At 46.2% G+C, this 25,497-nt stretch overlaps 1 protein-coding gene across 1 annotated transcript in view; it reads left to right on the top strand.

Moving 5' to 3' along the window:
- BCAS1 (brain enriched myelin associated protein 1) overlaps positions 1-25,497 on the top strand; it is a 63,928-nt gene that overhangs the window by 7,221 nt on the left and 31,210 nt on the right. Inside the window, exons 3-4 of the mRNA XM_066626209.1 lie at positions 7,619-8,187; positions 24,973-25,137. Coding sequence (XP_066482306.1) covers positions 7,619-8,187; positions 24,973-25,137 — 734 coding nt within the window. The remainder of the gene's footprint in view (positions 1-7,618; positions 8,188-24,972; positions 25,138-25,497) is intronic.

Genomic DNA, 25,497 nt, shown 5'->3' with positions numbered 1-25,497 from the left:
TGGATATTGGCAGAGCCACTACTACTAATAACCTTTTCCACCCTCAACCCATCCCTTTTCTGCGCTTATCTCCATCCCATTCTTCCCCCTCTTTTTCCATGTCATGAGTACAGTTATTCACACATTCCATTCAGTGCAGGTACAGTCTGCCTACTGTGTGCAAAGATTGTGGATTTGTAAAAATGAACCCAGGAGTGACCCATGGTATGGACCCATGGAAATGTACAGATAACTGTATCCAGTTGGGCACAGCATAATGGTTAAGGCTACTGAAAGATACACCCATGTATTCAAATCCTGGTGTGAGAAGTGGGCCCAAAAGCCATCTTAGCACAACGCTTTCAAAACTTTGGCTAATGCAATGAAGTGGAGTCTTTTGTCTTAGAAACAAGCCTGGCCTTGCTGGAAAACTGGCACAGTTTTACTGCACTGGTATGCAACATTTAGGAAAGCCATAAATAATTGTGCATCAGTCTAAAATGTTCTGGATCTTGAATTTCAAGAAATGTTGCATTACTCTGTCGAGCTACTTACATAAGCTGTTGAAAGTCATATCATGTAAATCCAGGGAAGAAAGTAAAGATTTGTCTATATATGTACATGTATGTGTGATATCACATCTCACTAAGGAGCAGGGTACTCTTATTTTGTCTGGAAACAAGAAATCAATACTGAATGTGGGCATACCAAAGTGAGAAACCGCTAATACAAGGTCAGATCCAATGATTCTTCAGTCTCTCCTATACACATGATTGGATATGAAAGCAAGAGTGTGCTGAACCTCCATACTTACCCTGCACACCTACATTACCTCCATTCACACAGGGGCATAACTTTCTAATATGGCCTAAGGATACAACATTCCGGTGGATCTAGGTTCAGATTACATGTTTGAATCAATGATTTTATCTAGGAAATCAACTGTGAAATACGTTAACATGTGCTGGATCGGATACATATTGGTTCCATTTAAACCTTACCCCCTCAAACGTTCTTCAATTCCTTAATAACTCTTGGGTGGATGCCATCAGGGCCCGGTGACTTATTGATCTTTAATTTATCAATGAGGTCTGAAACATCTTCTCTTTTAACCTCTATCTGACTTAACTCCTTGGTCAGGAGGGGCCGTTCGGGCAGCAGTATCTGCCTGAGGTCTTCTGCCGTGAAGACAGATGCAAAGAACTCATTTAATTTCTCTGCCATCTCTAAGTCTCCTTTTATCTCCCCTTTCCCTCCCTCACCATCCAGAGGGCCAACCGCTTCTCTGGCAGGTTCCCTGCTTCTAACATATTTGAAGAAGCTTTTATTATTCCCCTTAATGCTGCTGGCCATGCGTTCCTCATAGTCTCGCTTGGCCTCCCATATCACCTTCTTACATTTCTTTTGCCACAGTTTATATTCCTTTTTATACTCCTCATTGGGGCAAGACTTCCATTTATGGAAGGAAGCTTCCTTGCCCTTCACAGCCTCTCTAACTTGGCTCATTAGCCATGCGGGCACCCTCCTGGATTTAGTGGAACCCTTCTTTCTTTGTGGTATACACCTCTGCTGGGCCTCTATTACTGATGTTTTAAGCAGCCTCCATGCACTCTGGAGAGATTGGACTCTTTTTACCCTCCCTTTCAACCTCCTTCCAACCAGCCTCCTCATTTGAGGGAAGTCTGCCCGTCGGAAGTCAAGGGTTTTTGTTAGAGATTTGCCTGGTATTCTTCCCCCAACGTGCACATCAAAACGGATCGCAGCATGATCACTGTTCTCCAATGGCTCAGTAACATTTACATCTCTAACCAGGTCCTGTGTACCGCACAATATTAAATCCAGAGTCACCTGCCCTCTGGTGGGTGCCGTGACTAGCTGCTCTAAGCCACAGTCATTTAGCACGTCAAGAAATCCGGTCTCCTTATCGTGACCAGAACACAAATTGACCCAGTCTATATGAGGATAATTGAAGTCCCCCATGATTACAACCCTGTCCCTCCTTGTCACCTCCCTGATCTGTTTCCTCATTTCAAGGTCCCCATCCGATTTCTGGATGATAGCACACCCCCAGTATTACATCGCTGCACAAGCCTGGTAATTTAACCCACAGAGATTCTACGGTGGAGTCGGACCCACCTTCAATCTCTACTTTGCTGGTTTCTATCCCTTCCTTAACATAAACGGCCACCCCACCTCCAACACGCCCCTGCCTGTCCCTCCTGTAGAATTTATAGCCCAGGATTGCGGTATCCCACTGATTTTCCGCATTCCACCAGGTTTCCGTTATGCCCACTATGTCAATGTTTTCCCTTGTCAACAGACATTCCAGTTCTCCCATCTTTGCTCGGAGACTTCGGGCATTTGCATAAAAGCATTTGTACACAGAATGCCCCAGGATGGGCTGCTTATTAGCTCCTTTGTCCCCGCATCCTCTCACTGTGCCAAACCGTCTATCACATCCCATCACGCTACCTTTCCCAATTTCTTCTCCTACTCTGCCTTTGTCTTGTTGTTCTCTAACCTCCCCATCCTCATCCCATAGGGATGAGGAGTCCCGAACCTGATGCCCCTCGGCTCCTGTCGGCCTTCCCCCAGGGATCAGTTTAAAAACTGCTCTGCCACCTTTTTAATGTTATGCATCAGCAGTCTGGTTCCATTCTGGTTCAAGTGGAGCCCGTCCCTCTTGTACAGGCCCCGCTTGTCCCAAAATGTTCCCCAGTGCCTAAGGAATCTAAACCCCTCCTCCCTACACCACCATCTCATCCACGCATTGAGACCCCTGATCTCCGCCTGCCTAGCTGGCCCTGCGCGTGGAACAGGTAGCACTTCCGAGAACGCTACCTTTGACGTCCTGGCTTTCAGCTTCCTGCCTAAAAGCCTAAATTTGGCCTCCAGGACCTCCCAGCTACACTTGCCCACGTCATTGGTACCGACATGCTCCACAACCGCTACCTCTCCCCCAGCACTGTCTACCAGCCTGTCTAGACGAGAAGTGAATTTGAGTCGCTGGATCATGACCAGGATACAGCCCTCCTCCGACAAAGCTTTGTATATAATCAATGAGAGAATTAAGTGATCACAAATTATAGTGAATTAAGTGATCCCTTAACTAACAGTCAATAGGATTGGGTTGCCAGCTGGAACGTATTGTGACAGTGGAACCTACTTCTGTGCTAGAACCTATAGTGGAACCTATAGCAGTGCTCCTGGGCTTTCGCTGGTTCCTGCACGCCCACCAGAGCAGGTAATGCAGCGGTAGGGTAGGGGGTGGGTGGGAAGGGGGAAAATATGGGCAGGGAGAGGGAAGGAATGGGGAGCAGGGAGACGGGGAGACTGCAAGAGGGAGTGGAACTGGCCGCGATGGAGTGCACCAGATCCTATTCCTTCATTTTGCAGCCTCCCCACTCCTTTTTTCTATTCTCCTCAGACTTGTGCCAGCTACAAAGCTGGCTTAGGTCCAAGGACACCCATTGCAGAATGGGAGGCTTACAGAGGGGTAAGAGGAAATAATTCCCCTTTCCTCTCTGAAGCTTTCTGACCCCCCCCCCCCCACTGAATATAGTATGCCCATTTTCATCACGACTGTGTTGGGGGGGAGGCAAGAATAGCATAGGGCCCTAAGTTTCTCATTTTTCCCCATGTCATTTATTTTGTAGACTTTTTTTGAACCTCCCAGTTCCCTGACTTAAGCTGTGTATTTAGCAGCATGCTGTATTTAGTAATGGGTGTAGTAAGCCTGCCAATCTGCTAAAATAACAAGGGCAGCCAGATAGTCAACCAATCCAAGCTATTTCTTTGGCCAGATGGAGCCTCAGGGATAGGCCAAAGCTCACCTTCCTCTTATTCATGTGGACACACTCCTTTTTAAAGGCAGTCCTGATTCTGCAGTTAAAAGCTCCAGGATGGGGTAGAGCCTAATGAACTCAGAGCTGTCCCTGGGTCCTTATCTTTTGTTCCATGTACAGCAAAGGGTGCTAGCTCTTTGGCCTCTGTCACCCCCTATTACTGTTTGCCTTCTGATGCAGCTTAAGCAAATGACCCACCTGTAACTCAACCCATGTTTGAATGGGTTGACTCCACCATAGCATCAAATAGTCAGTCCACTATACAAATCGACTGTATCTTTGTGTTTGGCTTTACTTGCATAAGTATGGACACAAGCCTAACCAGGTCTACTCAGAAGTAAGTCTTATTTTGTTCAACAGGACTTACTCTCAGGAAAGTGTGGTTAGGATTGCAGCCTATGTCATTTTCAAGTCAGAATCTAACATGTTATTGATCCATAAATGCAAAATGAGTATATCAGCGCAATCCTAACTGCACCTTGGGCCGGCACAAGTCCCTTGTGCCAGCCCAGGAGGGTTGTAAATGTGCTATAAAGTACGTTTGCACCGCCTCGAGAGTTGGCTGGGCCAGCACAGGAATTTGCACCAGCGTAATGTAGGATTGTACTGCATGTTGATTAACAAAGGGGCAAGTTTTCAGAAGCATTCCTCTAGGACCAAAATTCTTGAAGTAGGAGGCAGGCCTACCTAAGGAAGTATAGGAAGTAACAAAGGCCCTCCTGAGGTCCCTCCCTAATGAATGGTGGGATGGGATAGCCCTCACACAAGCTATGGGTTAAGGGAGAGGAAGTGGCAGACAGATGAGACCCATGGGTGCAGTCTACCCGGAAGTTATTCTGAGTAGTTCATGTTCATTTCAGTGACTACACTGGAGAACTTCCCATGTTAATTTGTGCTAGTGGGTGTGCCATTTAGATTTTATGCTTCAGGAATCAAAATGTCTTGGGACAGCCTTGTGGGGCCCTCAACTTCCACCCCATCCTGAGCACCTGGAAATCCCACCATGTTGGGATCTAGAACCCTGAGGTAGCGGGGCTCCAACTTGGTAAGCACCATTTTACTGCTCAAATGAGAAACGAAAACTGTTGTGGAGTTGGCAGCAAGCTCCACAAGCTCCCAGCCTGGCCCTTCTCAAGGACAAGAGAACATGGCTTGGGGATTCTACAGTTTGGAGGAACTGGATGGGCTTCTGTAGGGAGGAAAAGCCCCTACTAATAGATGGAACTATTTATAGCATCTAAGAGAGTTCCAGGCATGTCTGATTCCTTCTTGACCACAGGGTCAGGCTGCAGGTTACCAACTTCAAAGTCTAGAAATGGTTTTTTTTACATTTATAGCGCCCAGACTGTGGAACGAGCCTCTCTCCAACTTCTGCAACGTCTCTTTGTATGTAGCCTTTCAGAAGAGGCATAAAGTGCATCTCTTTTGGCTGGTTTTGGTGCAGTGCTGCAAGTTTTGTTTGCTGTTGGTGGTTCTTGGCAGCTGCCATTACTGCTGTCCTTTGTTTGCTGGCTTGGTTTTTGTCTGATGGTGTTTGACTTTTTCTGTTTATTTTTAGCGTTTGTTGTGTGCTGTCTTGACTGCAAGAAATTAAATGATTACATTACTTAGAGTGCAATCCAGGAATGCTTTTGGGCTGGAGATGTTGCAAAAGTCTGTTGGGAGGACTGGCCCTAGGAGGGGGCTGAACTAGAATCCGGCACTTAGGCTGGATCCTAACCCTCCTCCTGATCGGCCCAGCCGTACACCCAGCCATTGGGATCTGTGCTACCTCTTTAGGTGGCATAGATCCAAGTAGCCCCATAGGGGCAGCTGCCACATGACACAGGATAAGAGGAATGAATTCCCTTTACTCTGAGTTGTGCTGCAACCCAGCCCAGCCCTGCTCCAGATGCAGGGCAGGCCAATCAGCCGGCCTGCTCCAGGTCAGGTTAGAATTGAGATGTTAGTTAGTTTATTAATTTAGGGCGCAATCCTAACCAACTTTCCAGCACTGACATAGCTGTACCAGTGTGGTGTGCACTGCATCCAGCAGTGGGGAGATAGTCAAGGGGGCCTCCTCAAGTTGAGGACATGTTTGTTACCTTACCTTGGGGGCTGCATTGTAGCTAAGTCAATGCTGGAAAGTTGGTTAGGATTGCGCCCTTAATTAATTAAATGTTATGATCAATTACTAGAACATTAGAGAAAAGGCTGAAGGCAGCATCATGCTGATGTCAATGAAGACCATTTTTATTGGAGCAAAACAGGAAATCGTGATTATACTTTGCCAGTGTAGTAAACTGAGGGTGCAATCCTAACTGGTAGTTAGACCCGGGAGGGTCTCAAACGTGCTGTAAGGCACATTTCGCCTCCTTGAGAGGGAGCCAGGCTGGCGCTCCAAGAAGTGCCGGCCTGTGGAGGCTGACAGAAGCCACTGAGCCAGCTTCCTCCCCAGCGCCTTGCGTTGGCTCGGATGAGCTGATGCAAGGATGAAAGGTAGGCATGGAGGAGGCGGGGAGGAGGAGGAGGGAGGGAGGCATTCCTGGGCGGGGGGAGGGTGGGTGGTGGGCAGCACTGGGGGCAGATAGGTGGTGAGCGGTAGGTGGGGCTGGGATCCAGCAGTTTTGCCAGATTCCAACTCCCATTCCTGGGAAGAATGGTGCAACTTCAAGTAGCTCTGCTCTCCTCAGACTTGTGCCACCTCCAGAGGTGTGCCAACCCTCCAGAGGTGGCGCAAGTCCGAGGAGACCCATAGGAGCCAGCAGCCCTCACCCAAAGGTAAGAGAAAATGTTTCCCCTTACCTCTAGCTGAGCTGCTTATGGCCACTATCCTGCGCTGGATACAGAGCAAGCCTCCTAGTTTGCCTGTTCCAGCGCAGGATAGGATTGTGCCCTCAGAAAAATATCCATTTAGATGTGGCATGGGAATTCTCAAGGGATAGGTGCAAAAGATAATGTGTAATAATCACCTAATGTGTGTTTTTGCACAAAAGAAGAAAGGGTAGTGAAAAAGATGATTTACAGTGGATTCGGTAAAGGAGGGGGCAGGGAACATTAAGAGGATATGATTATCCATTATTCAATAAAAGTTTGTTTCTGTTCCACCACTTTAATTCCTGGAAACAGCACCTGGGATCTTCTGTATTTCTGATGTCCCTGCCTTAGGGGAATTTTATGCTGTTTCCTGTAAAGAGAAACTTCCCTTTTCTTATTGGAATTTTACCTTTGGCTCAGAGACAATGCAAAGAATGTTTGTCAGTTTTCAAGACTTCTCTGTTCCCAGATTTAAAGGAACTGGCTACAACTAAGTCAAAGCATGCTTTATCTTTCTGACTTCTCCAGCATGGAACTTCTCATGCAATTTCAAGTTCTTGTGATCGACAAAGAGCTACAATCAGGAAGTTATGCTTTTGTAGTTTGCCTCTCAAATAAATAATAATCCTGCCCCCCGTGTCATTATGGCATGTTGTATTACAATAGGATTAAGCAATTTAAAAAGTAAAAGACTTGCAGCTGATTAGGAGGATCTTCCTTTTAGCCATGTCATCCTGTTGAGGAAGCATTCCTCTGTCATAAAAATGTGGTCCATTGGAAGTGGGCCAGTGACAATATAGGGGGTTTGGACAAGCCAGATCCACATGCAGGTCGATAGGTCAAAGCTCACACTTTGTGATGCGAATGACACGTACACACTGTGTTTATTTGGCCACTGCAGTTTACAATCAGTCCATTAAAGATGCAGGCAGCTATGATTAATAGTGCATCTTTCCTCTCGCGACGGATAATTGCTGTTTTCTTGTTTGCACTTGTAGTGGATGCAAGAGTGAGTGTTGTCCAGGATAATGTGGCCGTTTCTTCCCCCAAGACAATGGAGATAAGCTCCGTCACTGAGGCCAGTGGAAATAATCTTGGGAAGGAGGCCAAGCCAGCCCCGCCAGCTGCCAGATCCCGTTTTGTCTTGGCGTTTTCACGGCCTGTACCAGGACGTACCGAAGAGCCAGCGACAAATTCATCAGTTGCATCGGCTCAGCTTGATGTCAGCTCAGAAGCACCCCCGGCGAACAAAGCGTCGAGTGAGCCCTTGGACCTGGCTGCTGCAGCTGTCCCAGAACAAGCCTCCGATAAAAACATAAATGAAGCATCGCTGAGCGAAATTGAACTCACGCCATCCACCGAGGCAGAGGATGCCGCTTTGGCCAAGCCGAAAGAGCTGACCTTTTTCGACAGACTCTTCAAAGTGGACAAAGCAAAAGACAAGAACAAAAAACTGCAAGACCAAAGCCAAGGGGAGGTGAAGGCAGAAGCTCCAGGTGTAACTGTAATCGCTGAAGAAGCAACTGCGGGATTACAAAGCACTCCAGATAATGCCCTCCAGGGAAAGGCAAGTATTTAAACAAGAATATCTACATTGTTCATATTGAAATCTGTTCAAAAATATTTATGGGGAAAGACAGCACAACAGGGGAGAACTGAATAGGCAAATTCCAATGAACGAGATGCAGTAGCTAGAAGGGAAATGAAAGTCTTCACCACTGTGCTTTTAGGTCATTTTCTTTCATCCAGACTGCCAGCTGGTGGCCCACACACTAAATCTGACCTGCAAAGCATCCTTGCTAAATTTCAATCAAGGTGCTGTACACTGTTGCCTGTGCTTACACTCACATTAAAAATACATATATTCAGAAGTTGGCATCCTGCGGGGTGTTCTGTTTTCTCTTGGGGTTTGGCAGGGCAGCTGTGCTAAAGCATGATATATTCTTCCTAAGTGGGAAGCCCTCCTTGCTAGATGTCACCAGCTTGATAATAGAGTATCATCACCTCTGTGTCTGGTAGTGGTGGAAGGGAGAGGCTGAATGACAAATAGGCTTCCCAACCTATTCTTGAGGAACAGACGGAAACCTTGAGAATACCAAAATGAACTATTTCAGGTTGGCTGTCTAAGGGTAATCCTAACCAACTTTCCAGCACTGACTTAGCCACAATACAGCCCCCAAGGTAAGGGAACAAGCATGCCCTTACCTTGAGGAGGCCCCCTTGACTGCCTCCCCACTGCAGGATGCAGTGCATGCCACATTGGAACAGCTATGTCAGTGCTGAAAAATTGGTTAGGACTGCGCCCTAAATTCACATGTCTTTCATTATATTTTGTCGTTTGGTTGTGGTTACAAGAGGTAACTTTGGGGTCTGTGTACTAGTAGTTTTTTAAAATGGATGGTGAAATTCTTAGGCATTCTAATAGGATTCCACAGGCCTAAGCAATGGATACTTTTATCTCTCTTATTGCATCCTACCTTTTTCATTTTTTTTTTATTTTGTCTATAATGAATGTAGGGGTGTCCAGTGCAGATTATAATGCGGGCTTATTTCTGTCTACAAATATGGAACAACATTCACTGAAATTACATTTATTAAATTGGTAGGATTTCAACCTTGGAGAAGACCCTATTTTTTTTTTTTTTTTTTTTACCCAACATGTATTTTGGATGTGTGTAACACATCAGTGGCATGTAAGGAATGAGCGTCCCATGCAGTTTATTCCATTGCCAGTCTGGTCTAATGCAATACTGCAGCAATTTTCAACACTTTTCATTTTGTGGCACACTGAGAAGGTGCTAAAATTGTCAATGTACACCATCTGGTTTTTAAGGATATATTTTAACATTTAAAAAACCAAGAATTAAGCTATAGAAATAACAAACAAAATGCATTAGCACAATCTTACATGGAATAACACACCCAACTCAAACAACAGCCGAGAGAAGACTGGTTTAGAATGCTGGTTCTGCTCTCCCTCAGATTCCCCGAATGCCCTACAAATAAACAGCCTTCTCCAAACATGAATGGCATGTCTGTGGACCATTCATGACACACCAGTGTGCCATGGCATAGTGGCTGAAAATCACTGATCTAGTTGCATAGGTAGGATTGAGCCATTTCTGCCCAACGTTGCATATACATAACAAGGATCAAATGTGTACACTTGTAGGCTGGGCAGAAATGGGTTAATTTATTGCAAAAATAACGGCTGTGTGGATGGGACTACTTCTTTCTCAGTCTTGCTACTTGGACCAAATTAAATTTCAGCAACACAGGAGGTCCACAATGGGCTCTCCCAACATTTCCTTCTTTTTAAAATAACAGCCACTGGACCATGTATATTGTATTAGGGCGCTGGGGGAGGCAGGTGTAACCCATTTTCCCCATGCCATTTTTCTGATCAAAATTATCCCCACCCTGAAAGCTCCTGCTTTTCTTGCTGAGGAAACTGTATACTAGTCAGTCCTATGCCTTCCAGTGTGGGGGAGATAGCAGTCAGTTGCGTAGCTAAAAGGATCCCATGTGGCACTCTTACGGATGCAGCTCTGCAACACTGCCCCTGCTGCAGCGATCCCGTCGCTGTGGTCTGGCCCCCACTTGCTCACAGCAGAGCCGTAGTCCGTCGGAGTGAAGCCATCCGCTTCCATAAGAACATAAGAACCGCCCCACTGGATCAGGCCATAGGCCCATCTAGTCCAGCTTCCTGTATCTCACAGCGGCCCACCAAATGCCCCAGGGAGCACACCAGATAACAAGAGACCTCATCCAGAAGAAGTGTCAGGCTTTGCTCTAACTGCATTGGAAGTAATTGCCATGACGTCATCATGTTACTTCCAGGTTGGAGGGGGTGGCAGGTTGACTGGCATGCCCTGGGGCAGCACGTTGGTCAGCTACGTGGCTGACAGCAGTTTCAGGGAGGCAATTTAGTTCAGGAAACTGGTAAAGATTGTCAGCATTAACATCATCGAGTGCTGTGAGTCTTAGACAATCCCACCCCCCACCCTCCATGGCTGCTATTAAATTTTAAAAAAAAATTCTTATTTAGTTTGACCCTTATCCTCAGCAGAGTATTGAGCGTATTGCTTTCCCTTGTCTCTCCTTGGCATATGCTTAAATATTTGATTGTCAATGGCAAACAACTTCTAATTGTAGGCCTTGTCTTTACCACTTCTGCTCTTTAGTTAGTGGAATTGCAAATGTGCAACCATCACAAAACATTTTCACAAGGTCACAGGAGAGTTTGACCCAGGACGCAAGAAAGCTACAAAATCCTGACCAGACCAGAGCAGATCAAATTCACAGCCTTTCTAGAGGATGAAACAATCTTGAATCATCCCACACCTTGGGTTGCAAATCAGTCTTTTGCTTACCTTATCAATGGTTGGCAACCTTCAGTCTCGAAAGACTATGGTATAAGCCTATAGCACCTGGTATTCCCAGGCGGTCTCCAATCCAAGTACTAACCAGGCCTGACCCTGCTTAGCTTCCGAGATTAGACAAGATTAGGCATCTGCAGGGTGGACTATGTTCTGGGAGGCCACCAGTATTCTGGCATGAAAAACTAGTAAAAACCCTAATTTTGTCCTGCCTCCCTCCTTGATCCACCGGTACTTGACACCCATCCAAATAACCAGTATTTATGCAATAAATTAATCCTACCCATGCCACATTATTAGAAGAATCAAGGACTAGCCTTCTGGAGATCAGAAGTTTAACTACAGAAAGCATTCCCCTTCTCTACTTCTGCTATAGCAGCAAGAAGATATGAAGGAGGATTCATGTTTATCTGCTTTCCAGTTCCCAGATACCACTGGAAGGGTATAGCTAGTGGGTGTGCACATTTTTTAAAGCATGGAGAGAGCAGGCAATGGGCAGGACTCCAAGGTTTTTATCCTCCCCCCCCCCCAAAAAAAAAGCTGGAGCATGCTGGTTCCCCAACTTATATTGCCCTCCACCTCACTAGCTACAGAGAAAACTTATGAACAGTTTTGTGGTTATAAGTATTCCCCTCCATCATTAATAGCTTCTTCAGTGTGGGCTTTGGATTAGAACCACAAAGTATGGGAAAATGCTATTCCAAGTTGGCCCCACCCCCCTTGGTTGCTTCTTGATAAAGAAAATATCAGGTGTACCGGTCACAAGACCCTCATATCACATCTAGTTTTCCTTTGACTTGCTTATTTTCATGTATTTAAGGCAGTGGTTCTCAAACTGTGAGCTGTGGCTCACGAGGGAGCCATGGAAACCAGTCAAAGTAGCCATGGAATCCAACCCATGTATAGGTTAGGTTGGCAACCTTCAGTCTCAAAAGACTATGGTATAAGCCTACAGCACCTAGTATTCTCTGGCGGTCTCCCATCCAAGTACTAACCAGGCCTGATCCTGCTTAGCTTCCAAGATCAGACAAGATCAGGCATGTGCAGGATAACAGTTGCTGTTCTAGCCCTAATGGGGAGCCATGGTAAAAGGAGCCAGCAGTCTAAAAGATTTGGGAACCAGTGATCTTAGGGTATTGATTTACATACTGCTCTTCAGTGGACATTGCCAGACAGATCTGCAACACAATCAAAGACATAAGAACATAAGAACATAAGAACAGCCCCACTGGATCAGGCCATAGGCCCATCTAGTCCAGCTTCCTGTATCTCACAGCGGCCTACCAAATGCCCCAGGGAGCACACCAGATAACAAGAGACCTCATCCTGGTGCTCTCCCCTACATCTGGCATTCTGACTTAACCCATTCCTAAAATCAGGAGGTTGCGCATACACATCATGGCTTGTACCCCATAATGGATTTTTCCTCCAGAAACTCGTCCAATCCCCTTTTAAAGGCGTCTAGGCTAGACGCCAGCACCACATCCTGTGGCAAGGAGTTCCACAGACTGACCACGCGCTGAGTAAAGAAATATTTTCTTTTGTCTGTCCTAACCCGCCCAACACTCAATTTTAGTGGATGTCCCCTGGTTCTGGTATTATGTGAGAGTGTAAAGAGCATCTCCCTATCCACTCTGTCCATCCCCTGCATGATTTTGTATGTCTCAATCATGTCCCCCCTCAAGCGTCTCTTTTCTAGGCTGAAGAGGCCCAAACGCCGTAGCCTTTCCTCATAAGGAAGGTGCCCCAGCCCCGTAATCATCTTAGTCGCTCTCTTTTGCACCTTTTCCATTTCCACTATGTCTTTTTTGAGATGCGGCGACCAGAACTGGACACAATACTCCAGGTGTGGCCTTACCATCGATTTGTACAACGGCATTATAATACTAACCGTTTTGTTCTCAATACCCTTCCTAATGATCCCAAGCATAGAATTGGCCTTCTTCACTGCCGCCGCACATTGGGTCGACACTTTCATCGACCTGTCCACCACCACCCCAAGATCTCTCTCCTGATCTGTCACAGACAGCTCAGAACCCATCAGCCTATATCTAAAGTTTTGATTTTTTGCCCCAATGTGCATGACTTTACACTTACTGACATTGAAGCGCATCTGCCATTTTGCTGCCCATTCTGCCAGTCTGGAGAGATCCTTCTGGAGCTCCTCACAATCACTTCTACAATAAAAATGATCAGCATGCATACTTTAAGACAGAAGGATAAAAGCAATGAATATTAAAACTCTTCAGATATCATAAAACTTGGGAGAATAAAGAAGTTCTCATTTGGGGCCTAAGAGACACTTGTGTATCATCAGACAAGCCTCATGGGGGAGAGAGTTCACCCAATGGAAATGTTAATAAGACAAGATTGGGCCCTAAGGCTGCAATCCTATGCACACTTTCTTGGGAGTAAGTACCACAATGGGACTTACTACTGAGTAGGCATGCTGAGGATTTTGCTTTTAGAAGCCCAAACAAAAACAGCGCACTTCCTATAAAATAGGCTTCTTTGCGTGGCTGATGGCAGATAAGCCTAATTTCTGATTGTGTGGATGATATATTTGCACTGGACGGCTACATGTTTGATAGAATCACAATTATCCAGATATTTCTTCAGGCACACATCACTCTTTTAGTAAACCATGACTGACAGCTCCAGTGGAAGTTTAATCACATCAGAGCCTTTTTCTGTGTGTCGCCATGCCAGGAAGCAACAAGGAGCACTGCTGAGCAGGAGGGAGGGAGAAGCCTCCATTTTAGGTTTTAATCCAGAAACTACACAAGCATTCTGTATTCAGCAGAACCATAGCCTTCTTCTCAAGCCCCACAAAACTACATTCAGGAAGCTGCATAATTAAAACAAGGGCAGGATTCATGAATCGATGAAGCATTTACTATTCAAGCCAAGGTAAATTATGTCCCTGAAAAATTGCGCTGACTGAGCCATGCTTCATGTGAACAAAGCAGTGTTGGATGGATAAAATGCATTCTTTTTATATGGGTTCCCAGTCACTATACCCCCCCCCCCAAATGGCAGAGTTGACGCTAACATATATTTTACTTACTTGGGAATTTTCTTCAGTGCAAGACTCTTAGGGTAGCATTCTGAACAACAGAACATAATTTTAACAAACCCATATTAAATATCCAAGAATACCAGAAGCAGCAATACAAATCCACAGAGTGATTAAAACCATGGATTAAAAAAATCAGTGTGTTACTGAAATGCCTGAATTAATGGGCATGATTTAAAAGACGGTTTTGTCTACTGTCAAGGAGGTATCAGAATTGACACTGGGGAAGGATATTCCACATACAGGGAGCCGTAACTAAGAAGGCCTTTCCCCTACTCGCTGCCTACCTAATCTGGAGCATGTAGTAATGGCCTCAGATGGTGCGGGGAGGGCCTCCTGCTCATGTAGTAGAAGGCATTTTATAAAGCTTTCTTACTGAGATGTGTTCGGTATGTACAGGATATTGCACCTGTAACACTATTCTGTACTTTGGATTGCTTTCATTTTTATTTTTTTAAAAAAAGGTATACAGTGGGCCCTCGGTGTCCGTGGGGGATCTGTTCCAAGACCCCCTGTGGATACCAAATTCCGTGGATAATGAAATCCACTAGGAGGTCACTGCAGCACTGTAATTACTTATCTGGGGGGAGCACCTGGCTCTCTGGAGTCCTGGAGCTCCATACATGGTCCAGGGGAGCCCCAGAGCGCCAGGCTTATGTTACTGTCTAGGCCAGTGATTTTCAACCTTTTTATCTTGTGACACGTTGACAAGGTACTAAAATTGTCAAGGCACATCATCAGTCTTTTGACAATTGACAAGGCACACTGTACTGCCAGCAGGGGGCTCACATCCCCCAATGGCTTTACTAATAAATGTCCCTCCCCCAAATTCCTGCAGCAGACCAATGCAGACCATTCGCGGCACACCAGTGTGCCATGGCACAGTGGTTGAAAATGGCTAGTCTAGGCCAGTGGTTCTCAAACTTTCAGTCTCTGGAGCCCTCAATGGAGCCCTTTTGGTCTCTGGAGCCGTCAATGGAGTCCCGGAGCTCCGTACCTGAAGTCCAGGGAAGCCCCAGAGTGCCAGCGCATGCACAGAATGGTACAATGCTGAGCAGATGGCAGCCACTTATGGAGTGCTCATGGAGCCCAAAGCACATTTTGAGAAATTCTAGTCTAGCCAATATTTTTCCCAAGGGTTGCCTAAGAGATAGTATGTAACTCATGTTGCATTAAGGCTACAGTCCTATGTAAATTTACCCAGGAGTAAGCCCTACTGAACAGAGTGGAATATGCATCGGCTAGGACTTTTAACACACCTGTTGAATTGATCTGGGATATTTTTGTCCCATTTATCTGGGTCAATTCTATTTCTATACAGTTTTAAGTTATTGCAACCCACTCCAAGGCGTGGAATTAAATGAGCTACATCTTTGAATGAAATGGAACAAGTTTCAAAGTAGGAAAAAGTATGTGGAGAATCAAACATCTTATGAAGAAATTTAAAGTTGATTTTCCCCCATGTAGTCTTAATTGGGCTTGGCTGTGGGAGTTGTCATGTTGAATACCTGCACTTCAAATATAACCACACCACCATGGCTTAGCAACAACACTGCACTAGTCAAAAGCCAGATACCATTCCTGATGTTAGTGCAGCTACCACCAGCAGAGACCCTTAGCATTTTCTTAGCAGAGAGTTTAGCGTTTTCTCTCCTCCCCCTTCAGAGGGCTGCTCCAGCACCAGAAGGGAAGGGCCAGGGTTGGAAAACCAAATCTGGCCGTGCCTCTTCTTGCCTTCACTCCTGGAGGTGACCCTAGTGACGTTGACTGGTTAGGAGAGTTGAGAAGGCGGAGAAAGAGTGGTCCACCTCTTCCTCCTGGCTGTCTCATCTGTCACTAAGGGCAGAAGAAGGGGGACCATCAGAATTGCTTCTCCTCTTGGGAGAATGTGTGTTGGCATCCTTCAGTCTCGGAAGACTATGGCGTCACGCTCCGAATGGTGGTTCTGGAACAGAGTGTCCTCTCCAGTGCGCGAAGCCTGGGTAAAGTAGGTATGGAGGATAGGCTGTTACCCATGCAGCAAATCCCCCCTCTCCACGTCTCGTTGGGAGAATATAAGATGACAATTAGTGGGGTTGGCAAAGACCCCAGAATTGTCTATCCCATTCACCACCCATAAAGCTTGATGGGCTTTTACTTAAGCTCCTTACAAGCTTTCTTCAGGTTGAATGAACATACACAGGGCTGAGCAGCATGAGGTGTCAGGCTCCACCTTTAACCCAGCAGTCCTCAAACATTTTTGCTGTGTGCCGCCCTTACCACTGCCAATGCGGTGATCCGGACCCAGAAGTGATGGCGATGATGCAGTGTCATCATCATGCAACAGCCATTACTTCCAGGATGAAGACTGTGGAGCAAATGAAAAAAATGGCAGTAAGCAGCGCATGCAGGCAGGTGGATCATTCAAAGCACCCAAAATTGTGCTCTTAGAGCTTTGGACATTGAGATGAACCTCTTACCACCATTTTTTCAGTCGTTCTGTTGTCTTCATGTTCCCACTGCTGAGCAGCTCCAGGGGTGGCAAGGGTCCCATGATATCCCTGGGGGGGGGGGTCATCACACTGCCCCCCTGGAGCCTTGTGGCCTGGAGCCATACCTCACAGTTTGGGAACTACTGCTCTAACCTATACTCATTTCTTTGAATGCCAGAGGTGAGCCTACACACAAACCAAGTTCTAGACTTGTTTGACTTTGACAAGGTGTCTGCATCATCGGTCCCTCAAACCATTCCATGGGACCCTAGTTGTTGCGTTTCCTACTTCTGGCCGCTGTGACTGCCAGCTCCTCCATAAACTGACTTGTGCCTCTTTCACATTGCGCTACTCACTCACTTGCCCGTTGATTTGACAACCAGTTTTCCCGACTACCTGGAACCTGACCTTTTGTAGGTCTGACCCTGCAAAGTTTTGATTGTGTTGAGAGAGGCCCCAATCCTTCCAACGTTCAAACAAACATGCATAGGTTCAAATGGAGCCTATCGCTGTATAGCCATTCCCCTCTCCCTCATACACACATATATGGGTTTATCCTATTCAAAAATCTATATGGGGCTCTAGTCAGGGCTGACCCAAGACCTCCTGAGGTGGCATGCCAAATGCTGCCAACACTTACCTGGTGCTGTGCCAGCCTTGCCTCTTCCCATTCTCAGAATAGGAAAAGGAAGAAGGGGATGGAGTAGAAGAGAAAATGTGGAAGAGAGGACAGTGGTAGGCTAGAGTGCCTCAACAACCTATCCCACCACTCTCTCCTCCTACACACTTCCTCTTCCACTCTCTTCCCCTCTTTTTTTTTTCCAATCCAGGGAGGAGAAGGAAGACTCATGGAGGCAAGTGGGGAGAACAGACTTGGATGCCTTCCTTCAATCTGTTCCATGAGGCAATTGACTCAGGCTAAAATCCAATTACACTTTCCTGAGAGTAAGCCGAGTGGCGTTGCTAGGGAGGTGTAGGGGGTGCGGAACTCACCAGGTGACGTGCACGGGGGGGGTAACACCACTACTGGCCAAAATTTTTAACATTTTGGTATTTTTGAATAATACCATCATGTTATATATCAACGACGTGTAATTTCATGCAGAGTGCAATGAAACAAACTGCATTGAAATATCTCTATTCTATCAAAAGTTATAGCTAAAAAAACAGTGGGGTGGGGCAATGGTGCATCACCCAGTGCATTGCCCTGCTCACTGCTTGGGAGGAAGTCTATCAGGGGGTGACATGCTAGACTCCTGCACCAGGTGATGCAAACCCCAGTGACGCCACTGAGTAAGCCTCATGCAACACAATGGAATCTACTTCTCAGTAGACGTGCATAGGATTGTTCTGTCAATCATCCTCATGGATGGGCTGTCCCTGGCTCTAGTCATCATTCCCTCAAATAATGAACTTGGCTAATCTGTTGCCTATCACAGTGGCAGGGGGGAAAGGATATGTATTCTGCAGGGCGTATTATTTTTCTTGGAAAGACTTAACCCTGCTCCATGGCAGCTGTTCCTAACAGTTGCATACATTTCTTAGTACAAGATATTTCCAAACAATCTCTCGACACATTCCAAGCTGCTGATCTACATAACGCTTGGGGGGTCAGCTTACAGAATAATAGGTGGTGGCAAGTGCCGAGGAGGAGCAAACTTAAGCAGGCATTGTCTTGTGGCTCTGCCTAATTAGACTAGCACATGTAACTCTTTGGATGCCAGCCTGAAAATGAATCCTATTCCCGTGAACTTTTCATGAAGCTAAGGAGCTTTTGTTGTACTGCCATTCCATGCATGCAAGATTTCACACATATCCAGAATCTCTGTCCACAGCCCACTGCCAACCCACTCCACTGTGTGTGTTCCTTTCTTTATAATATGTAAGTTATTCTCTATAAATTCTTTGGAAGAAGGAGATGAAGGGAGAGAAGAGGGCACATAAGAACATAAGAACAGCCCCACTGGATCAGGCCATAGGCCCACCTAGTCCAGCTTCCTGTATCTCAAAGCGGCCCACCAAATGCCCCAGGGAGCACACCACATAACAAGAGACCTGCATCCTGGTGCCCTCCCTTGCATCTGACATAGCCCATTTCTAAAATCAGGAGGTTGCACATACACATCATGGCAACTTGTCCAATCCCCTTTTAAAGGTGTCCAGGCCAGATGCCGTCACCACATCCTGTGGCAAGGAGTTCCACAGACCAACCACACACTGAGTAAAGAAATATTTTCTTTTGTCTTTCCTAACTCTCTCAATTTTAGTGGATATCCCCTGGTTCTGGTGTTATGTGAGAGTGTAAAGAGCATCTCTCTATCCACTTTATCCTTCCCATGCATAATTTTGTATGTCTCAATCATGTCCCCCCTCAGGCATCTCTTTTCTAGACTGAAGAGGCCCAAACACCATAGCCGTTTCTGGAGGAAAAATCCATTACGGGGTACAAGCCATGATGTGTATGCGCAACCTCCTGATTTTAGAAATGGGCTATGTCAGAAGGCCAGATGTAAGGGAGGGCACCAGGATGAGGTCTCTTGTTATCTGGTGTGCTCCCTGGGGCATTTGGTGGGCTGCTGTGAGATACAGGAAGCTGGACTAGATGGGCCTATGGCCTGATCCAGTGGGGCTGTTCTTATGTTCTTATGTTCTTTCCTCATAAGGAAGGTGCCCCAGCCCAGCAATCATCTTAGTTGCCCTCTTTTGCACCTTTTCCATTTTCACTATATCCTTTTTGAGATGCGGCAACCAGAACTGGACACAATACTCCAGGTGTGGCCTTACCATCGATTTGTACAACGGCATTATAATATTAGCTATTTTGTTCTCAATACCTTTTCTAATGATCTCAAGCATAGAATTGGCCTTCTTCACTGCCGCCGCACATTGGGCCAACACTTTCATCGAGCTGTCCACCACCACTCCAAGATCTCTCTCCTGATCTGTCACAGACAGCTCAGAACCCATTAGCCTATATGTGAAGTTTTGATTTTTTGCCCCAATGTGCATGACTTTACACTTACTTACATTGAAACGCATCTGCCATTTTGCTGCCCATTCTGCCAGTTTGGAGAGATCCTTCTGGAGCTCCTCACAATCACTTCTGGTCTTCACCACTCGAAAAAGTTTGGTGTTGGCTGCAAACTTAGCCACCTCACTGCTCACCCTGTCTCCAGGTCATTTATGAAGAGGTTGAAGAGCACCAGTCCCAGGACAGATCCTTGGGGTACACCGCTTTTCACCTCTCTCTGTTGTGAAAATTGCCCATTGACACCCACTCTCTGTTTCCTGGTCTTCAACCAGGTCTCAATCCAGGAGAGGACCTGCCCTCTAATTCCCTGACTGTGGAGTTTTTTCAGTAGCCTTTGGTGAGGGACCATGTCAAACGCCTTCTGAAAGTCCAGATTTATAATGTCCACGGGTTCTCCCGCATCCACATGCCTGTTGACCTTTTCAAAGAATTCTATAAGGTTTGTGAGGCAAGACTTACCCTTACAGAAGCCATGCTGATTCTCCCTCAGCAAGGCCTGTTCGTCTATGTCAGGGGTGCTCAATAGGTGGATCGCGATCTACCGGTAGATCGCGAGGCAAAATGAGTAGATCATGGAGTGCCGACCCCCCCTTCAGGTGCCTCTGGGAGGAAACGCCGGGAGTAAGGCCCATTGTACTCAATGGGGCTTACTCCCAGGTAAGTGTGGCTAGGATTGCAGCCTCACAGCCTAATCCTAGGCATGTCTACTCAGGAGTAATACTCAGTGGGGCTCAAGGTACACCAACATACATTGTACACATAAATTTTATATGTTATGATGGCGCGAACATTGTAAAAAAAACTCTGGTTTTTTATCTCCGGGCCTTGCTGGGTTTCAAAGTAGCTCTCGAGCCAAAAAAGTGTGAGCACCCCTGGTCTATGTGTTTTGAGATTCCATCTTTGATGAGGCATTCCACCATCTTACCTGGTATAGATGTTAGGCTGACTGGCCTATAGTTTCTCGGGTCCCCCCTCTTTCCCTTTTTAAAGATCGGTGTGACATTTGCTATCCTCCAATCCTCTGGCACCATGGCCATTTTGAGGGACAAGTTGCATATTTTAGTCAAGAGATCAGCAACTTCATTCTTCAATTCCTTAATAACTCTAGGGTGGATGCCAGTGGGTCCTAGTACTAAAAGTGTGAGAACTACTGTTCTATAGCATATACAGGCACATCAGTTCTGACATTAAACATTGTTTTAAAGTTTGTCAAGTTCTTAATAATGAAAAATGTTCAGATCAGGTTACTAACCACGCCATCTTCACAAGCCATCGCAGAGCTTGTGAATGCAGTGCAAATGAATACAGCTGGAGAGGAGCCTTCAGTGATCTGTAATTGCGCGTGTACAAGAGTGTTCCTGTGATTGTCTGTGAAATGTTGCAGGGGATGAAATCAATTAGGCCTCGCTGGGCACACAGAGAAAGGACGACGGAGGAGCAGGAAGGAGTGGGCGGACACGAAACAGGTGTCAGAACTGAACTTTGGACTGGGTGACCTGGCTTCTGTGCTGCACTCCCAGTCAACTGTGCGGAGAAGGGCTGAAAGCACATCTCTCTGCTTCTCACAGCAGTGTGTTGGCACTGTTTGAAAGGAAACTGAAATAAAAGAAGAGGAAAGATACCAACTAAGCCTGGGGTATCAACCTCATTTCATACAGAGGGCCAAAAAGCATTCATGTTGCCAGCTGAGGGCCGGAAGTGATGTCATTATGCAGGAAGTGATGTCATTAACCAAAAATAAGCACTTTTTCTCACTTAGGAACTCATTAGCTTAGGAACTCTTCTGTCAAATGACAGAAGAGAAAATACACAAATCTTTATCAGATTTCAAGGTACGGGACAGTCCAATTTTTATGTGGGCTGCCCTTGCAGCAGTGACACCTCAGAAGCTGAGAGCCTGAAAGCCAGATAAAAAGCTTTCATGGGCCGCATCCGGCCCCTGGGCCTTATGTTTGACACCCCTGAACTAAGCCACACAGAGAGTGTGAGAGAGAGAAAGCTGCACACACCATACGGGCAAAAGGATGTTCCTTGAGAAAGTCACTAGTGAGGAAGAAAGGTTGTCACTTTTGAGAAATGATCAGGCTGTAAGATCACTTCTCTCTGTCCTGTTGGTCCTTACAAAGCCTCAAGTGGGCAGAGCCCACCCATCCCCTTCCTTGTCCTTTCCATACCAGAAGCGCCACATGCAGCCTCCCTGCTCCGCACCACTTCTGTTTCCAATGAACAGAACTGGTGCATGCAGAGGAAAAGATCAGAGCCCCTCTTGGGATGGCAGCCTGGAGAGGATGGTGGACAAAAAGGTTGGGGGCTCATTTGTTTGCTTCTACTCCAGTGCTGCTGCTTCATGTGAGCATTTCAGGTTGCTTTATGGCCTGGCCAGCCCCGGCCAAACTGTTGTTCGGCATGGAGGTGAGATAGAGCACAACATTGTGAAGGGTGATTTAAGGAAACTGGGAGAATTGGCACTGAGGGAAATGGCTGGACATCCTAACTCATGGCAGGATTTTGATTTTTGTTTTTTAAATCACTCTTAATATTTATAAAGCAGGTATGCTGTGTGTGAATGTGCTAGGAACTCAAAAGGGGGCTGGGGATATTAAGAACATAAGAAGAGCCCCGCTGGATCAGGCCAAAGGCCCATCTAGTCCAGCTTCCTGTATCTCACAGTGGCCCACCAAATGCCCCAGTGAGATACAGGAAGCTGGACTAGATGGGCCTTTGGCCTGATCCAGCGGGGCTCTTCTTATGTTATGAGATGTTGAACATCTCAGCAGAAGGCAAAAGACTCATAATGCTTATAGGAAAATATTGGGGTCCTCTATCCCCTTGCAAGCATCCCAAAATGGTATAAGTTGGTGGAGAGCATGTTTTTTGGCCTCATACTGCTAGATAACTTGGACAGGAGGACTCAGCGTGAAGTCCTGAGCTCCTGCTGACTGAGGGTGTGAATAGGCTTCCTTCAGCTTCAGGTGGAGAGAAGGGAGAACTCCCATCCCGAGCTAGGTGTATCTGCATCCTCAGAGGTAACCCCCCCAGCCGGTGGATCCCTTCATCAGTGGGGAACTCCCTGTGGTGTGTGTCCTCCAAATCCAATACCACACCTGCAGGACTAACTGTGAGGTCAGGGCTGGCAACGGAATTGAGCAAGTTGGACAGTGGCCCATCAGAGGACCCATGAAGCCTGAAAGCTCAGTATGTGTGGCCATGGTAGTGTCTAATGCCTTGAGAACTTGTGGGTGACATGGGTGCAGACTGACATTGGCACTGTGTGAGAGGAACTCACTGCAATAAAGGGTCTTCTGGGGAGGGAAGAAATTGGCTGTGGTGGCCCAATTGGAATGTGTATACCTTTGAGGTTTTCTTCCCATTTATTCTCTGATGCAGGCTGCAGACCAGAATGCATACCAGTCTGAGTTAAACCCCATTGAACACAGTGGGATTTACTTCTGAGCAAATAGGCACTGGATTGTGTGGCTTCATCTATGCCTTCCCCTCAAAGTCTACTGAGTGAAGCCTGTACACTATGGTGGTACAGTTTTTGGTTCCACTGAAGACCCAGCTTTCCTAAAGACGCTAGATAAGATGCAAGTCTTCTCTTCTCTAAAGTGTTGACTGGCTGAGATTTTTCAACAGCGCTGTTTGGAACTTGAACTTCAATTTATTCCAGGAAGGCTCCTGACTCTGAAGTCCAAGTCACCCTGATCCAGTGGGGCTGTTCTTATGTTCTTATGTTCTTACCCCAAGAAGAGTTCCTTTTCCGGGACCTGACTCAGGAGACTGAGATAGTCTGAAACTGATAGTCTGATTCAGGCTCACTGTATGGGGAGGCCCCATATCCGTGGTTTCATTTAACCTTGGATCAGACCCATGGGGCCCCCATGCCCCCCTGTGTGCCCCCTCTGGAGGCTAGGGGAGCCCAGCTCATCTGAGATTCTTCTAAGGCCTGCAGAGGCTGTATGCAACCGCCCGTGGCCGCAGCAAGCCTCAGAATGGCTGAAAAGGCCAAAAAAAAGTGATTTCCAGTTTTACGGTAAAATAGGAAGTGATGTTTTTAATGCCTTAGAAGGCATTGGGAGGCCCAGGGAAGCCGTCGAGGGCATCCCCGTGTCTCCCAATGCCTTATAAAGCCTTTAAAAGGTCACTTCCGATTTTATTGTAAAACCAGAAGTTTTTGTTTTTTTTTTTTCCTTTTCAACCATTCTGAGGCCCGCAGCAGTCATGTGTGCCCTCTGCGGGCCTCAGAAAGTCTCTGGAGGAGAGGGGGCCCAACTCCCCTCACCTCTGGAGGATGGGAGGACATCCCCTCATATATGCAGATTTGGGTATCCACAGGGGTTCTGAAACAGAACCCCGATGGATACGGGGGCACGCCTGTACTTCCTGACCATTCTATCATGGATTCCTGTCCGTATCACCATGGGTACATCCAGTGGAAAAGCCACCAGCTTGCTTACGCTTAGGAATGATGGACAAAGTGAGCATTAGAATTAAGGAAGTTTAGCAGCTGAGCCATATTGTTTTAGCATTGTACGTGAACCTATTTATTCTCTTAAGTCGTTATCTGCCTTTGGAACCTGTAACCAATTCTTATTCTTTAATAAATCTTCATATATTTATGAAGTCTGTGGCCTGTGAGGCCTGTGTCTGTGCAGATATTGACCTAGTTAAGTCTTGCCTTGGCCACTTAGGCATTCTGCCAAACTGAAGTAGCCTTGAAACTTGAGCCCTGGAGTTGAGGGCCCCAGAGTTTGCAAGGGCTGGGGAATAATCCTGTAGGTTTTCAGCTCTACTTGACTGAAGGACTGGCTGTTAGAAGGGGTGGTAGCACCTACTGTTAAATAAGTTACTGTAATTCTCACCCTGACCATTTTGGTCCTAGTCCATCAGTACTGAGAGTTTTGTTTTGTTTTGTTGCTAGACCTGAACTATAACAAATCAATAAAACCAATTTCTCCTAAACTCACACAAATTATAAGAACAGACATTCTGAACGTGTCATAAACTGAGGACTAGAGGCTCCTCTGTGTGGAGTGATCAGAGATGAAGGCTGCAGAGATCAACACAACAGCTGTGTGTTACTGACTATTCAGTGTTCGGCTGCAACAAACAGAAGAGGGGTGTTGTTTGGTGTGCCATACGCAACCTGACTTCTCGTATTTGTTGTTTTCTGTCGTCCCGAACAATGTTCCCCCAACGGGTGGCAAATGCTGCATATATTAGACGTGGCTAGCATAAATGCCCAATTGTTTCAAAGATGTAGGCTGAAGAAATATGGATGGAATTAGGATTGTGACTCGGAGAGGCAAGTGGCAAACAGATCACTTCTACAATCTTTGACCAGGCATTCAGCAAGGAAGAAACTAAAAAGATCTGTGCTCCCTTTTTTTTACAGGACATAGCTGATGAGGGCAAGGGCAGCAGCGTTCCACAGGACGCAGCAGGTGTCAATTGCTTGGCCTCTGAGGATCTTGCCCAAGAAGACGTAAAACCGGAGACCATTAAGTCAACAGGCGGGACAGAGTATAATAACGCCGTCATGAGTTTCTTTAAAACACTGGTAAGACTTTGCCATCACTTTTTCTCTATAGAGTTGGTGTGGGTTGTAAGATTGCTTTCCAGTATGGAGATAGAAGAGGGGACACTGAGCATTGAGGAGAAGTTTATGCTCAAGTTGGATGTGAAAATAAAATAGTATGTGTACTGAGCATTGTCAGCCAAGGCAGAAAACTACTGGCTTGTCTCTATTTTAAGTTTTGAAATATGTGGGGAAATGGATGTTTTTTTCATGAACTGCAAAAATGAGAACAAACTAATAAGCAATTCTCAGCACAAGCATTTCCAGTCAGGGCAAAGCTAGGACAATTGTCATACGGCTGTTATAAAAGACAGGCATCTAATAAAATGTTAATATAAGGTG

The sequence above is a fragment of the Tiliqua scincoides genome, chromosome 4 (genome assembly GCF_035046505.1).
Source record: "Tiliqua scincoides isolate rTilSci1 chromosome 4, rTilSci1.hap2, whole genome shotgun sequence".
NCBI lineage: Eukaryota > Metazoa > Chordata > Lepidosauria > Squamata > Scincidae > Tiliqua > Tiliqua scincoides.
The sequence above is the reverse complement of the archived record's forward strand: the minus strand, read 5'-3'. Positions and strand labels throughout refer to the sequence as shown.